The sequence below is a fragment of the Neolamprologus multifasciatus genome, chromosome 17, assembly GCF_963576455.1.
Source record: "Neolamprologus multifasciatus chromosome 17, fNeoMul1.2, whole genome shotgun sequence".
In the NCBI taxonomy this organism is placed as follows: domain Eukaryota; kingdom Metazoa; phylum Chordata; class Actinopteri; order Cichliformes; family Cichlidae; genus Neolamprologus; species Neolamprologus multifasciatus.
The window spans coordinates 13,882,562-13,896,383 of record NC_140455.1 but is presented as its reverse complement, the minus strand read 5'-3'; the positions used below and the strand labels follow the sequence as shown (position 1 = coordinate 13,896,383).

The window sequence follows — 13,822 nt, the reverse complement described above, 5'->3', positions numbered from 1 at the left end:
TTTATTTTTTGAAGGACTTTAACACAAGACTTTGATGGCTGCAGTAGTATTTGATTTTGTATATTTTGTCTTGTTTGTACTGTGGCATTTAATTTCACTATGCCAAACATACTTTACCAGTCCAACATCTAGTATTTCGTACCACATTTTTCTTCTATATCTGTTCTTTAAAAATGTTTGCCAAAACCTTATTGCCAATTTAGCGCTACAGGTTAAAGTGGGATTCGGTGTGGTGCAGTGATGCAGAGGGTTGAAATGACTCAATCAAAAACAAGACAGGCTATAATCAGCTGGCCTGTACTGTTCCTGTGGCTTTGAGTTTGACTTCTCTTTATTAATTTAGCCAGTTGAATTCTACAAAAAAGCAGATTCTACCTAGGCTGTAACTGGACAAGAATGAGCAGGATAAACCATATCTGTAGAGTTTTAAAGTATACGTTGGTTTTCACATTTTCTCCTAAAGCAATACCAAGCTGCAGCAAACAAAAACCCTCTTGATGTTTTTCTATAAATGATCACTCTCTCCACTTTCACCCCTGGTTAGCCCCTTTTGGGTCTTGTAGCGTCAACCAAATCCAAACACTACCCATGTGTGGTGCTATCATTGGCAACCTTGTTAATAAAACTGAGAAAGTGGTCTGGTTTTCTTCTGTTGCTTGAGCTCTGTTATATTACGTTCCAACTAATAAGCCAATAAAAAGATTTCAACAGAAAACCCAAGGATCAAGTTGATGTCATCGATGCAAACTCAAACTGAACTTACCAAAAGCAGCAGTTCCTCCAGGAGGCTGAGGTCCCACCATTGTCTGTTGCCCCCCTGGAGTTGGGGGTACAGGTCGGGACCAGGATTTATCCACAGCAGGGCCAACTGTGACCACCCCAACATACTCTACAAATGTCCCTGGAAAGTTTCCCTTCTCCTTGGTCCTCTCATTAATCCCATGCAACCAACCTTTGGGACTCCGCTCATCCCCCTCCTGGTACTCCAGCCCCACTGCTGCCATCAGTGTGGCCTTCAGAACAGTGAGCAGGTCGCCTGGCTGGAGACTGATATCATCCCCATGCTCTTGCTCATATTCAAAAACCGCCCGGTACTGGAAGCTGTGAGATGCCATAGCAACAAGAGTTCACAGGAAGGTACAAAGCTAAACCTATTGAGGTCACCTGAGGTTTTTTTGTATTAAAAGTGAAATTAAATAGTATTAAATGAAAACTCAGTTAATTCAGAATACCTGAGGTGAAACTGGTTCTCGCTCTAAACCTGGGAATCATGGGCTGCCACCTGAGATTTGCTCTGCCATGCTCACTGAGATGAACCAATTGAAATACATCTGTTAAAAATCCTATCCCTGAGGTGCAATTGGACCCATAACCCCTTAAAGAAAAGGTCCAAAATTCTTTATCCAAAACTTCCTCAATTGTGGTGAACTGAACAGTCGGCTGGTCTTTCCTGATTTGGATATCCACACAGTTCCTTAAAAATCCACAGTAATTCACCTGTCAGTCACAGGGACCCAGTCTGAGGCTTGCGTGCTTTTACAATCCAAATATTCAAAAAGGCAGATTACCCAACACACAGTGCCTGTGATTTGAAAAGACAAAAGACAAGATTGTTTCGGGACACCAGGCAGTCTGGAAACTGAAGGGTGTCCAACTTTTGCCGGACCTTTAGATGAAATCCCAGAGTGTAGATATTTTCTCCTGATGGTAATCAGTCTACTTGGAAGCCACACACATATACACACTCACACACATACACACACACCTGAGGAAATCCACTGCACTGCAGAATTTGGCTTTCTTTACAGAGTGCCTCTGTGTGCACTCTTCTATATGAGATCCTGCTGCCTCTACTTTCTTGTCTGCGTAACCATCTGACGCAGACTGACACTCCTACAAACTTAAAATGGAGTTAGATTGTCAACAAATGTACTGTCTTTAATCCAGCCTGTTAGAATCTTAAACCAAGAATATAATGACGCATGTTTTTTGCACTAGAGAAATAATTTAAAAAAAAATTACAATATCTGCCTGAGGGTCAGTTTGAATAAATAAAAAATAATCAAAATGTAATAATATTTTAAATAAAACGCATATCTCACACCATTCTGTTTGCAAGCTGATGGACCATAAATATTACCAGTTACAAGAAGCATGACTAGGCGAATATGAAGTTCGCCATGCTCTAGTCTGCCCTGCTGTCGGCTTCCCACAAACACGCCCCAAACTCACCACTGAAACTGCACAGAGGAACTCTCCCCTTCCACTGATGGCTCGGTGCGCGAAATGTTAAGCTTCGCCAGTACCTGAAAACCCACAGAGCGACCCAAATAATCAAAGCCCCGACTGGAGGATAAGTTGATGGCGTTGGCTGGTTAGAAGACAGGCAGCCTGCTCTGTGTCGTAGAGAGCGGTAGTGCTGATGTCAGTAAAGCCCTCCTCCGCCTTGTAAAATATGCCAGTGAGCGGCCGAGACGGGACGGGTCGGTGCAGCGCACAGACGCAGCAGCTGCAGCAAAATAACGAATCCCATATAGGTTTTATTTTTTATTTATTTTTATTTATTTTTATTTATTTTTATTTTTTTGCGTCTGTCATTATAATGTTACTGAGAGTTAAGATTAGATGGGAATTGTGAAGATGCCAAAAAGCATGAATTATGTAACAACTGTGGGACCTCCAGTGCGAGTCTGCAGGTGTCCGAATGCCGAGTTCGCATTTTAGGAATGAATGAATAAGTAGAACAGAAGATAGAGGCATGCGTGATGGAGAACGGCAGCGCAGCTTTGTTTGTAGTCTGATGCACAAATGACGCAGCAACAGAGAGCCAGAGATTGCTGCGTCATCAGGTGCGCACATTTCCAGTGTAGAGATGGAGAGCACTCCATACTGCAAGAGGACAGATTATTCCTGCAGAGGTCAGCAAAATAGGACGATAGAAAAGTGCGTGTGTGTGTATGCAAACATGCAAACACACGTGCAGATATGTATGGTTGATTTTAAAAACTGGTTTAGTTTTGCCATTTTACCTGCTTTGTTCTTGGGGTTTGGTTTTGGATGGGATAGTGCATTTGATATATTCTACTTGCCTCTATCCCGTTCTGAGACGATGTTTAAAAGGAGATATAAAGTAAATCTATTCTTTAACCATGAGAACGGTTTAACCATGAGGCGGAACACGCCCCTCTCCCCTAATATTTAGAGTGCAAACAAACAAAATTACTTGTATTGAGAGTTCTATGCTTTTACCATATACCATAGGTGGACCTTTTCCTTCAGCAGTGGCTCCCTTTTACCCCAAACACACACACACACACACACACACACACACACACACACACAAAGTGTGACACATTGTCACTTATCAGCTTGATAAGTCAACTCAGAATTTACTGATTTACATGAAATGGGTAGTGTTGGCCCCATATGACCAGCTACTGGTATGCTACCAGCAGGAGTTTAAATACATAACACAGTCTGAAAGCAGCACAGCTTCTGCAGAGAAATCAGTGGCATAAGTGCCTGTAACAACACAAGCACTGCACAATAAATAAGGGTTTAAAATTATTTAGCAGTGTGTGCGTGTGTGTGTGTGTGTGCTTTATTTAGTTTCATCAGTAATACTGGAAAAGCCCCACTGTAATAAAGAAGGAAGGAAACATGCCAAAATATTGGCTGTGTGAGGCATGTGTGATGGAGAATGTAAATGTAAGTTAATAAACATATTAGTATTACAACTCTATCATTAACACTGATTGTTTAAACTGTTACTCCATTAAATGAATACTTTGAGATGTTCAGGGGCAATAGGATATATTCAAATGCTTTATCTGGGCTTCAAGATTAAAAAAAAAATCCTTTTCTTACTATGTCACATTATGTTTAACTACTAACAACTTTCACTAAACAAATGTGCTGTACAAACAGACCAATCAATCTCAAAGAGTTTTGAAACTATATTTAAATACATTTAGAGGAAAACAAGCATTAGGAACACAAAAACAAAACGGAAAAGATGTGGCAGCCATGGTTTGTTGCATGATCATTTAATTATATTCATCATTCAGAGAAAACCATGCTTTTTTAATGGCAGTTCTCATGATTTGGAAATTCAGTTTAACTCACATATGGCTTATTTATATAACCATATAGGCAAATGATAACAGCAGTTGCCTCAAGTTGCTTTATGTTGTAAGGTAAAGACCCTACAATAATACAGAGTAAAGCCCAAAGATCAGATGACCCCATATGCAAAAGCGCTTTGATGACAATGGGAAGGAAAAACTCCCTTTTAGAGCATCTGGCCTCAGCGAGGGGCGGCCAATTGGGGATGAGGAAGACAGGTCAAGGATATGCTTGTCAGTGGGGTAAAGGAGATCCTTGAAGTATTCCTTCCACTACCGAGTATGTCCTCACAGTGTCCAATCAGTGAGTGCACCACTGCCTTTCCCTACTTATTCACCTGATAGTTTTCCAGATTCAGAATAAGAATGAGAATGCGAGGCAGTCCAAAAGTCTTGTTCCATTGCCAAACTACATATTTATTTAATATGCACATTGAAGTACATATCATGGTCAAAAATGACTCTATATAAATACAATATAAAAATATATATAAACAAATATAGAGTAAGCATCTGGTTAGACCATACTGCTAAGATTTTTAGGGCTGAAAATAATAACCACAGTTTTATCTAAATTTAGACACAGGAAATCAGGGGTTATCCAGGTCTTTATATCTTTAACCTTCTGGAGTCGTCAGACAGGCCACGTCTGCGACCTGCTGGAGCGGGGGGCCAGGAGGAGGAGTTGGCCGTCCGACTGGGGTCTGGAGTGTGGGGCCTCTCTGCTGCTGCGGAGTCGAGGCGGTCTGCTTCTCCCCACCGCAGGGAAAAGAGTAACACCACCTGGGTCTGGGTGCAGTTTCCCCCTCCAGGGGCAAAGGTACCTAGACCCGGTTCTTAGAGTACGCTTGGGGAGTGTGATTGGGTGTACAGTGTCTCTCTATGTCTGTCTCCACGTTGGCTGAGTGTTGAGTAATTGCATATGAGAGCATGAGGGTGGGAATGGATGTCTGTATCTGTGTGTGCCTGTTTGTCTGTGTCTATATGTCAGGTTGGGTATCAGACGCCACCTCTCTGGGGACATCTCAGGCCCTCTAAGGTATGGAGGCCTATCTCCCCCCACCACTTCCCCTGCCAGTGGCAGACGCCCTCAGACATCAGTGTGTGGTGATTCTTTGTGTCCGGGGGTGGGCGCCCAGGTACACACTGGCTCACTCCTTGGTGGCTGCTTCTCGGGGCCTGGAGCCTGGGGCTCGCTCGGGCCACTTTGGGGGTGGGGTGCCCCCGGCCTCTCGGCCTGGGGCTCGGTCACTCTGGCGCAGCTGGCTGCCGGAGGAGCTCACGGGCACGTCACTGCAACCCCCCCTGGCTTCTGCTCCGCGGCTGCTGAGTGACCCCTCATCTGGGACTCTCCTCAGCTCTTTCTGGGATAGTGGCGCAGCTGCCCCTCTGTTGGTCTTCCTTGGTCTCTTGTGTTCTGGGGGCCTCTGGATGTCTGGAGTTTTGATCTCCTCCATACCTGCTTCATGCCCTGGTGGACGGGGCTGTGGCTCCCCACACCCTCTAGCAGATCATTACATGAAGGAACCTTTTAAAAACAAGCGCGTCCATGCTCACAGGTGTACATACGGGTGCTCACACACACAAACTACACCCTTTTTGGCTCCTACCTCAAAGCACACTGTGCACTGTCGATCTTACGTGCTGCACAATAATGTTTAATATTTAGTATTTACTGTTATATTTCCATATCTCATTGTGATGTTGTTTATTGTATTGCTCTCGTTTTCTTCTGCTTGTTTTCTTTTTTCTTTCTCAACAGGTGATCCAGGTGATTGATATATGTATTTTTTTTGTCTGCTTATTTAGTTGTTTTTTGTTTTTTTGCCCTTTATCCCCGTCCCTCTTCTCCGCTGTTTTTCCCCCTCTTCCTTTCTCCCTTTTCTTTTCCTCATTCAAGTCTGTTCCGTATCTAGTAAGTGAAAAAAATAAATAAATAAATAAATAAACAATAAAAGGTGAATCAAATAGACCATTACGGCAAGTCTGGGATGGTCAATTTGGTAAAATAAATCCGTTGGGCATCTTTCTTCGCCTTTAGACAGTAATTCTGATGGCAAAAGAACCAAACGGGACAGGCAAAAAAAAAAAAAAAAAAAGACAGGCCAGCGTGTCCGTGACAGATTTAAGATGATGTAGCAGCAAGATGCAGCCTTCATGAGTCTTCACTTAAACTCTAAACTGCGGACTTGAAACTATGCCAAGTAAAACTAGAGAAATGATAAATAATTTGCACCATGGTTTTTCCTGTATACTGTTGTCTAAAGTGGATGAAGCATTCCAAGCAGAAAGTGCTTGCGAGCAAACAAACAAAAAAGCCCCAGGACAAACAATCAAAGCATTATATGGAAAAAACAGTCTATGACAAACCCTGGAGGTGGCTTTTGTTTTATTGCCATGTAGAAAGATGGAATGAAATGTTGCTGCATAGGTATATGCTAATTAAGTGACCACTCCTATACCATAACATCTCCTCCTCTATGCTTCCTTTCCTCTGTGATTACGATTTAAATGAGCTTTGGCCAATAGAAGATGGCTCATGTTCACTAGGAATGGAAATCTACCGGACTACTGGACTACCAAGTAATCCAATTTCTTGGAACTGTTAGCCTGCCTGCCTCTTATCAGTTTTTGCACTTGCATTACAACCTGCTGATTTCAGTTCGCGTGTCAGAGGATGAAATAGTAACGCAGTCTTGAGTGTGGATATGGACAGTTATCTGTATTACACAAAGGGACGAGATAAATGGTAAAGTGGAAAACTGCTTCCAGGGCAGAAACAATCGCATTATGCTGCTAACACAACTTCGGTTCTTTGCAAGCATCAGCCCAAACAGCATGCTAACACTAAGCTAGCCAAGAACCCAGAGTGAACGCCGAGTAAATGCCGAGTGGCTGAGTTGCCGCCCAGCAGCCAGACTCTGAACTTCAACAGGTAACAAGCAGATTCTACCTGTTCAAGTAGAATTACTGTGGCAATCGGGGTTTTTTTTTTTGTGTGTGTGTGTGTGGAGTGTAGTTTTCAACTTTACTTTGCATGGTCAGCTTTGTATTCTACTAAGAGAAAGATCTTAGAAATGCATGCCCTCACTAGAGATTTGTGTTGGTGTGTGGAGTAGTAGCCTTAGGTTATATTGTTAAAAGGTGGTTATGAGACTGTGTTTCAGCTATTTTACAGAGTAACATAAAAGTAATTTAACGAGTAGTGTAACAAATTACTTTTCCTGGGAGTAATTAAGTAATGTACTGCATTACTTTTGAGAAAAGTGTTCTCTGTAATATGTTCAGTAATGACTTTTTGAGTAACAACTCCAACACTGATTACAAATAAGAAGGTAAATATCAACAAATATCAACAAACATGCAAAAACATTTGACCTACAGCATGCAATTAATTTGCATGAATGTAATTTATTTATTGCTGCTTGGCAATAAATTCTCTCAAAACGGAGCCAATGAGAACCCAATGACAATCAATAAGAGAATCGATAAGGAATTGAAATGATAAGCATTATTGTTAATGGAATTCCAATCCCTAATGTTCACACATGGTTTCTTTTGTCATGGTCCTTCTGTCCTTGAAGTATCTCCAGCAAAATCCCCGCTGACAAACTCCAGGTGGGCCATTTCGCCTTTTACTGAGGAGTGTCTTTTCTTTCTGGTCACTCTAATATACAGGCCTGATCGGTGGAGGGCTACAGAAGTGGTTGTCTATCTTGACAGTTCTCATCTCTCCATATAAACACACACTCAATGTATACATAAATGTGTCTGTTATACCTTCAGATAGGCTACATGCATCGACAGATGACTATCAAGACTAAATTCAAAACTCATAAAAACATGAAAACTCATTTCATGGCATCATCTCATTCATATTTGTGACATTTATTCAGACCTAAAAATGGAAAACGACAGAACTGATTAATACCCTCACAGAGAAAAACCCAAGATTATACAAGCATTTAATCTCTTATATCTCAGTGCATGGATGAGGGTCTTTTTGTGGCTGTTAAGCGTATCCCTTCTTCTTTTTCTTCTTTCTCATACACACAAGCCAATCAGTAGGAAGATAATCTTTATGAGAACAAAGCCGGATTCCCCGAGTGAAGATAGTGGCTAGTTGCCCTGGATTAAATGTGACAGATTATATAAGCATGATATTACATGCTTATGTAATTTTTGCCCATTGGCAGCTGAGCTGTACTGAGTGAAGGATGATTAATTTAACTGGTCTGGTGATTAATTTGTTTTTGAGTCTGTGTAAAGACAGGGAAAGTGTAATTGCAGTCAAAGGTCTTGAAAAATGGAGTTAAACCCATGATCTCTCACCCTTGATAAACATGTTTCTAGGTTTAAGAACTTATTCAGTGGGCAGGCTGGAGGGTAATGCAATGGTTGTTTAGCAGGGTTGACAATGTAACGAGAGAATCGGAAAATGTTGTTTTTGACAATTTCATTTGTGATGTGAAGACTTGCCTTCTGCCATGTGTAGGCCGGAAATCATTAAACACTCTGACTACTGAGTGGAGAGATAGACAACAGCATGCTTCAAAAATTGTGGGTGTATGGTTCATTTTGCAATCAGGGCAGATGGAACACTTAGCTTTATTTCCTCCCAAGCCCGCCTCTCTGGCACTGTTATTCGAGACTCCACCTCCATGTGATTTACAGAATGCACCCAGACCTGCAGAAGTGAATTATGCTGAAGAGCTCTTTGAGGAAACTGTAAACAACATCAGAATCACCACTATCCATCTGCTGAGGATTGCTTGGCATTATGTTATGGCTTTAAAACAAATCATCCAAATGAGTTACAAAATAACTGCAGTTTGAGCTCCCCTAAATTTTTCTAAGCAGATCAGGGTGATGAGCTAATGACGATACTACACACTCAGAAATTAAAGTACAGAAATGTACCTATAGGGGTACAATGGCTTGTCACTGGGGTGGTACCCTCTAAGGTACCATTCTGTACCCTAAACTGTGGGTACTGATTTGTACCCTTGTAATTTGTACCTTTTACACGTCAAACCTGTACTTTAAAGGGCAAAGTTGTACCCTTAGTATAAAGTACAAAAAAGAACCCTTAAAAGGAGTACAAAAATGTCTTTCTAAAGGTTCAGTATCTACACACAGATTTCCTATATTTTTCCTCTCAAGATTTGAAAAATTGAAGATTCAAAGTCAAAAATACTTGTCACATTTATTACCTTCTTAAATACATTGCTTAACTGTTACATACAAACTGTTATCAACAGAGTATGTGTCATAAGCTGCAACATCAATTTCCTGTCCAGGTTTTAGCAACGTCCATTCACTATCAACTCTAACACTGTATGAATGAAAATGGTTGTCATATAACAGAGGAATGAGAATTTTTCCACAAAAGACCCACATTGTGTCAATATTAAATATGTACTTAATTTGCCAGAACAGAGGAATCTTCTCTGAATGCAGTACATCAATGACAAACAAATCTCTTACACAGTATTTGACACTGTTCACAATTACTTCTGACACACGCTGGAAAGCTTTCTTAGCACTATCAACTTCAGAAAAGCCACAATAGACTGTCAGTGCTTGTTGCAGTTCCAGTGGTAATGACAAAAATGGTGTAGTCACACTTTTTCCAAAAACATTTTCAAATTCACCAAGTAAACTTTTGTTAGAAAACTCCCAGCACTGTCTGAACTGATGTCTGTTGCTCAAAGTTGTAGCAATGTTCATAAAATTTCTACAATTGCGGGACAACGTTTTGAAATACTGGTGCTTACTTTCAAATCTCATACTCCATAACAAACGTAGAGGGCCGAACATTTCAATCAGTCTTGCATAGTGGATTAAATAATGACACTTTGGTGTAATTACATCCCCAAATACACTTTTCAGTTTTGTGAGAAACTCATGGACAAGCAACTTCAACAATAAAATATTCTCTTTTCGCACTTTTTTAGCCATTACAATCTCTGTTATTTCACGACATAGAAGAAAAACATGCCAATATTTACAATTAGGTGGCACACGGTCTGCCATCAGAAATGGCAGCAATCTGAACAGGCACCACTTTTGAGATGCTGATCCAACAATACCAACACTCTGAAGTCTCTCTGATAACTGTACTGGTTTGTTTGTTTTGTCATTCTGACCAATGGGCATTTTTTGCAATTCTTCATTGATCTCTCTAATTGTAATATGCTTCTCAGTGTGGGCTTTACAAATCACTAGTTTCATAACTAGAGGAAGTACACCTTCCAACAGATCATGCATTACATCAGGTGGTAAAGCTTGCGTAACACTGAAATAACTCAGTCTGTCAAAAGGACATGAACTATTTACACCATATATTGTTTTATCATCCGGAAATTCTTGGATTCGTGCAAGATGATACTGGTGAACCTCTGATGTTCTTAAAACAAAGCTTTCTTCCTCAAAGGATTGTTTCATATCTTCATAAGAAGCCATGCAATACCGACAAATTCTACCAGTGTTAAATGACATAGAAAAACCACCAATCATGTGAGCTGATAAATTATCACAAGATAAAGTTGCAAGAGCAGCATGAATAGTGTGTTCAGTTTTATCAATGGTAAAAGTAAAGCCATCAGTGGAAAGTTTTTCCAAATCATCAAGCAAAGGTTTAAGGATAACATGCCAACCACACCGCTTAACGAAAGAATAGCGTACCAATAACGCTAGATGAATGTGTCTCTGCTGAGAAGTGTACCTTTTGTCCAAATTGCCTACAGTGTAATAAGTTTGTGTTTGGATCGTTTAGATCCTAGGGGATTAAGTACTTCAAATTCATCCTCATAAAAATGGAGTCGCAGTGCATTTGGGTTATCCTTGAAGAATTGATGTCTGAAGATTTCTCCATCAGAGTAATCTGTTAGAAAACCATCAGTTTCCGAATTGCCACTTGAAAAAATGTGATCTTGCATGTCTTCATGAGAAAGATAATTTTTTAGCACCTTATCAACAGGCACATATGAATACGAGCCAACTGTATGACCCACAGAGTCTCTTAATTTGCAATGAACGGGCTCTGTCATGTTGAGCTTTGACTTGCAATGTTCTTTGACCAAATAATGAGATCGAATGGCTGTTGAAGCCTTCTCAAAAAATTCATTTGAATGCAGGACATTTTTAAGCTCTGGACACAAAGACACGTCAAGACCCATTTTCTCTAAATAATATGCTTTAAAGCATCGTAGTTCTCCTTGAAAAAACACATCAGAAAATTTACGTCTTCCACAATTTCTTCCTGAACAGAGACTGGTAAAGAATTTTTCTCTCTGCACTTAAGAATGAACTTGAAAAGATTGTCTCTGAAATTTATCAAAAATTCATCCCAGGATGGAGGGGTTTCAATATTTTCAGTTATGTCATTTGCAAATTCATTTGGGTGTGGACTGACTACCTCCTGCTCATTTTCATCTAAGTCTTTATGGGGACACAACACCTGTTCTCTGTGTTTCCTATACACATGTCGTCTGAAAGATTCATATTTTTTGAAGGAAGAACAGCAGTCACTGAGTCCACAAGTTATATCAAAATTGGCATCATGGGAATGAATAAGTCCTATGTGCTGAATAAGCTTTGTCAAACTAAAGGTTCTTCTGCCACATTTGGAGCACTGATATGGCTGAGGCATGGTGGTCAATACAGAAGATTTATTTGTCTGGTGACTGTGATTGGCAGAGGCCGGTCCTCACCCTCATCTATTTTCACAATGTACTTTTGGAGAAAAATCAGGGTGTTCTTCAGATGTTTTGGATAAGCAAGGTTGAAGACAAAATACAAGCAGAAAGAAGAGATGATTCCTTCAAAAATACACGAGCTTCTGCACACTTCACTGCCATCCAACTTCACAATGTTTGGAGCGCTTCTGGAGAACACTGGTTTCCAGTCTTCATGAAGTAGCTGAACAGTTGGATAGGGGGTTTTAGGATGAACCTTTGAAGTCAAAAGAGAAGGTAGAGGAAAGCAATATCTTCTCTTAACAAAAGATACATTTGTTTTCCTTTTATATAGACTAAATATTTTAATACACACACCTCTCCAAGTATGACAAAGAGATCCAGTTTCTCCTTGAAGACGTATGGCAGGAATAAAAGTGCAGCCCTTGTGTCAAGATCTGCCAAAAGAAAAAAAAACAAAAAAAAACACAAGATCACCCATGCATTTTATCTGGCATTTCCAGTTACCTATAAAAATTATATAAAATGGAAGCCTTGAAGTTAAAAAAAAAAAAAAGCAAATACCTGGTAGGTCATCAGTGAGAGCCTCCTCTCTTGCATCAAGGTAGAGCTGGTAGAGTGGGGTTTTCCCTCGTGTAAGGTCAATCACCTTTGCTGCAACACATGAGAGCCCTTCACGAAATCGCTGGCTTACATTACCTGTTGTTGGTTGGATCCACCCGAGTTCGTTGCACAGCTACAAGTAAAAAATTCATTTTCAGTACAAAATAACAGTGTATGAAAATGAAATAATCTAAAGTTGATATTAATTATGTATGGTGCTGCATAATTATTTTTTTTATAGAATTTAACAACAATACTGTAAGAAGTTACATGAACATACAAAAAAAGGAAAGAGGGACAGATGAAGAAAGCAAGGTCAAGGGCAAATAAAATTTACTACTATAAACATGTTAAATGCGACAGCTATTTCCAAGTTCAATTCAGCTTTCTGACTTACACCAGTAGGCATCCCTAAGAAGGGGTACTTCTTCAACACATCCTCCACAGGCATACCATCTGCAATTTCTTTTTGCCGCCAAGCAAACGTTTGCTGCATACGGTTATGAACCACCATGGTATCTGGTTGCATCTTCTGATATTGGCACTGTAAGACCTTTAAGTGGGCGTCTATGGATAATACAGTAAATCCTCTCCTTGGACGCATGGTCCCTTGAAAGAAAGCAAGAGTGAGAAGAGAAAGTCAAAACAGATTAGAAACCCAACATAAGACTAAATATACAATTAGAGCTGACACGATCTGTGCATCACAAAGAACTCGTATCGGTTAAAGTTAACCGATACCATGAACCAATATTTAAAATATGGAAACTCTGAAATAATTTCACATAAAATCTTAATTGTTAACTTGAAATTTTAGTTTTGGAGTCATATTTAATTTTTTTTTTTTTTTAAATCTAGTTCACCCTCTTTTAGCGCCTTCCAATTAATAATTTATTGTCAGGTAGAAGTATTAGCACTGGTACTTTGTATTAGCAAGTGCGCTAATCCAAGTATTGGTATTGTTTCGGTTTGAAAAAAGGGGTACAGTTGCATCCCTAAGCCTTAGTTTTAGATGTAATAACAGATGCAAGAACATTTTATAGCTCAAGATGTCCCTCACACCAACCTGACAAACATTTCTCTGACTTGTTCGTTGACATTTATTAGGCTGCCCTCTCCTCGTAGAACCAAACTTCTCCTTACAACGCCTCACTGCCTCACTGTCGACTAGTGGTGCCCGCTCTGATTTGAATTTACGTCTCAAAGACATATGCCATGTGTGCTTGTTGAACAGAAACATAAGTTACTGTAAAAACAATCTACACAAAATACACCCAACAAAGAATCAGTAAACATACTTCATACAAACCTACTGAGAGGCTACAGATTGTCTTACTAACAAAACAAGATCGAAAAAAGCTTCACTTTTACTTTGTAATCTTGAAGGAACCTTAT

At 40.1% G+C, this 13,822-nt stretch overlaps 2 protein-coding genes across 5 annotated transcripts in view; both read right to left on the bottom strand.

Annotated features, from left to right (window-relative positions):
• The window catches only part of pik3r3b (phosphoinositide-3-kinase, regulatory subunit 3b (gamma)), a 192,496-nt gene extending 190,024 nt beyond the window's left edge, over positions 1-2,472 (bottom strand). For 3 of the 4 annotated variants that reach the window (XM_085138339.1, XM_085138342.1, XM_085138340.1), the window contains exon 1: positions 764-2,471. In XM_085138339.1, the coding sequence (XP_084994465.1) occupies positions 764-1,115 (352 nt within the window). In that variant the 5' untranslated portion in view covers positions 1,116-2,471. Of the gene's footprint in view, positions 1-763 lie in introns of all 4 variants that reach the window. The other variant, XM_085138343.1, reaches the window with a different exon arrangement.
• Positions 2,473-9,311: 6,839 nt separating this feature from the next.
• LOC146499079 (sterile alpha motif domain-containing protein 3-like) lies at positions 9,312-13,820 on the bottom strand. Its single transcript, XM_085138347.1, has 5 exons — positions 13,494-13,820; positions 12,825-13,036; positions 12,389-12,560; positions 12,182-12,261; positions 9,312-12,080 (listed from the first exon to the last, which is right to left on the bottom strand). Exons 1-5 carry the CDS (start codon positions 13,525-13,527, stop codon positions 11,784-11,786), a joined length of 795 nt encoding a protein of 264 aa, XP_084994473.1. The 5' UTR covers positions 13,528-13,820; the 3' UTR covers positions 9,312-11,783.
• Between the last annotated feature and the right edge of the window lie 2 nt (positions 13,821-13,822).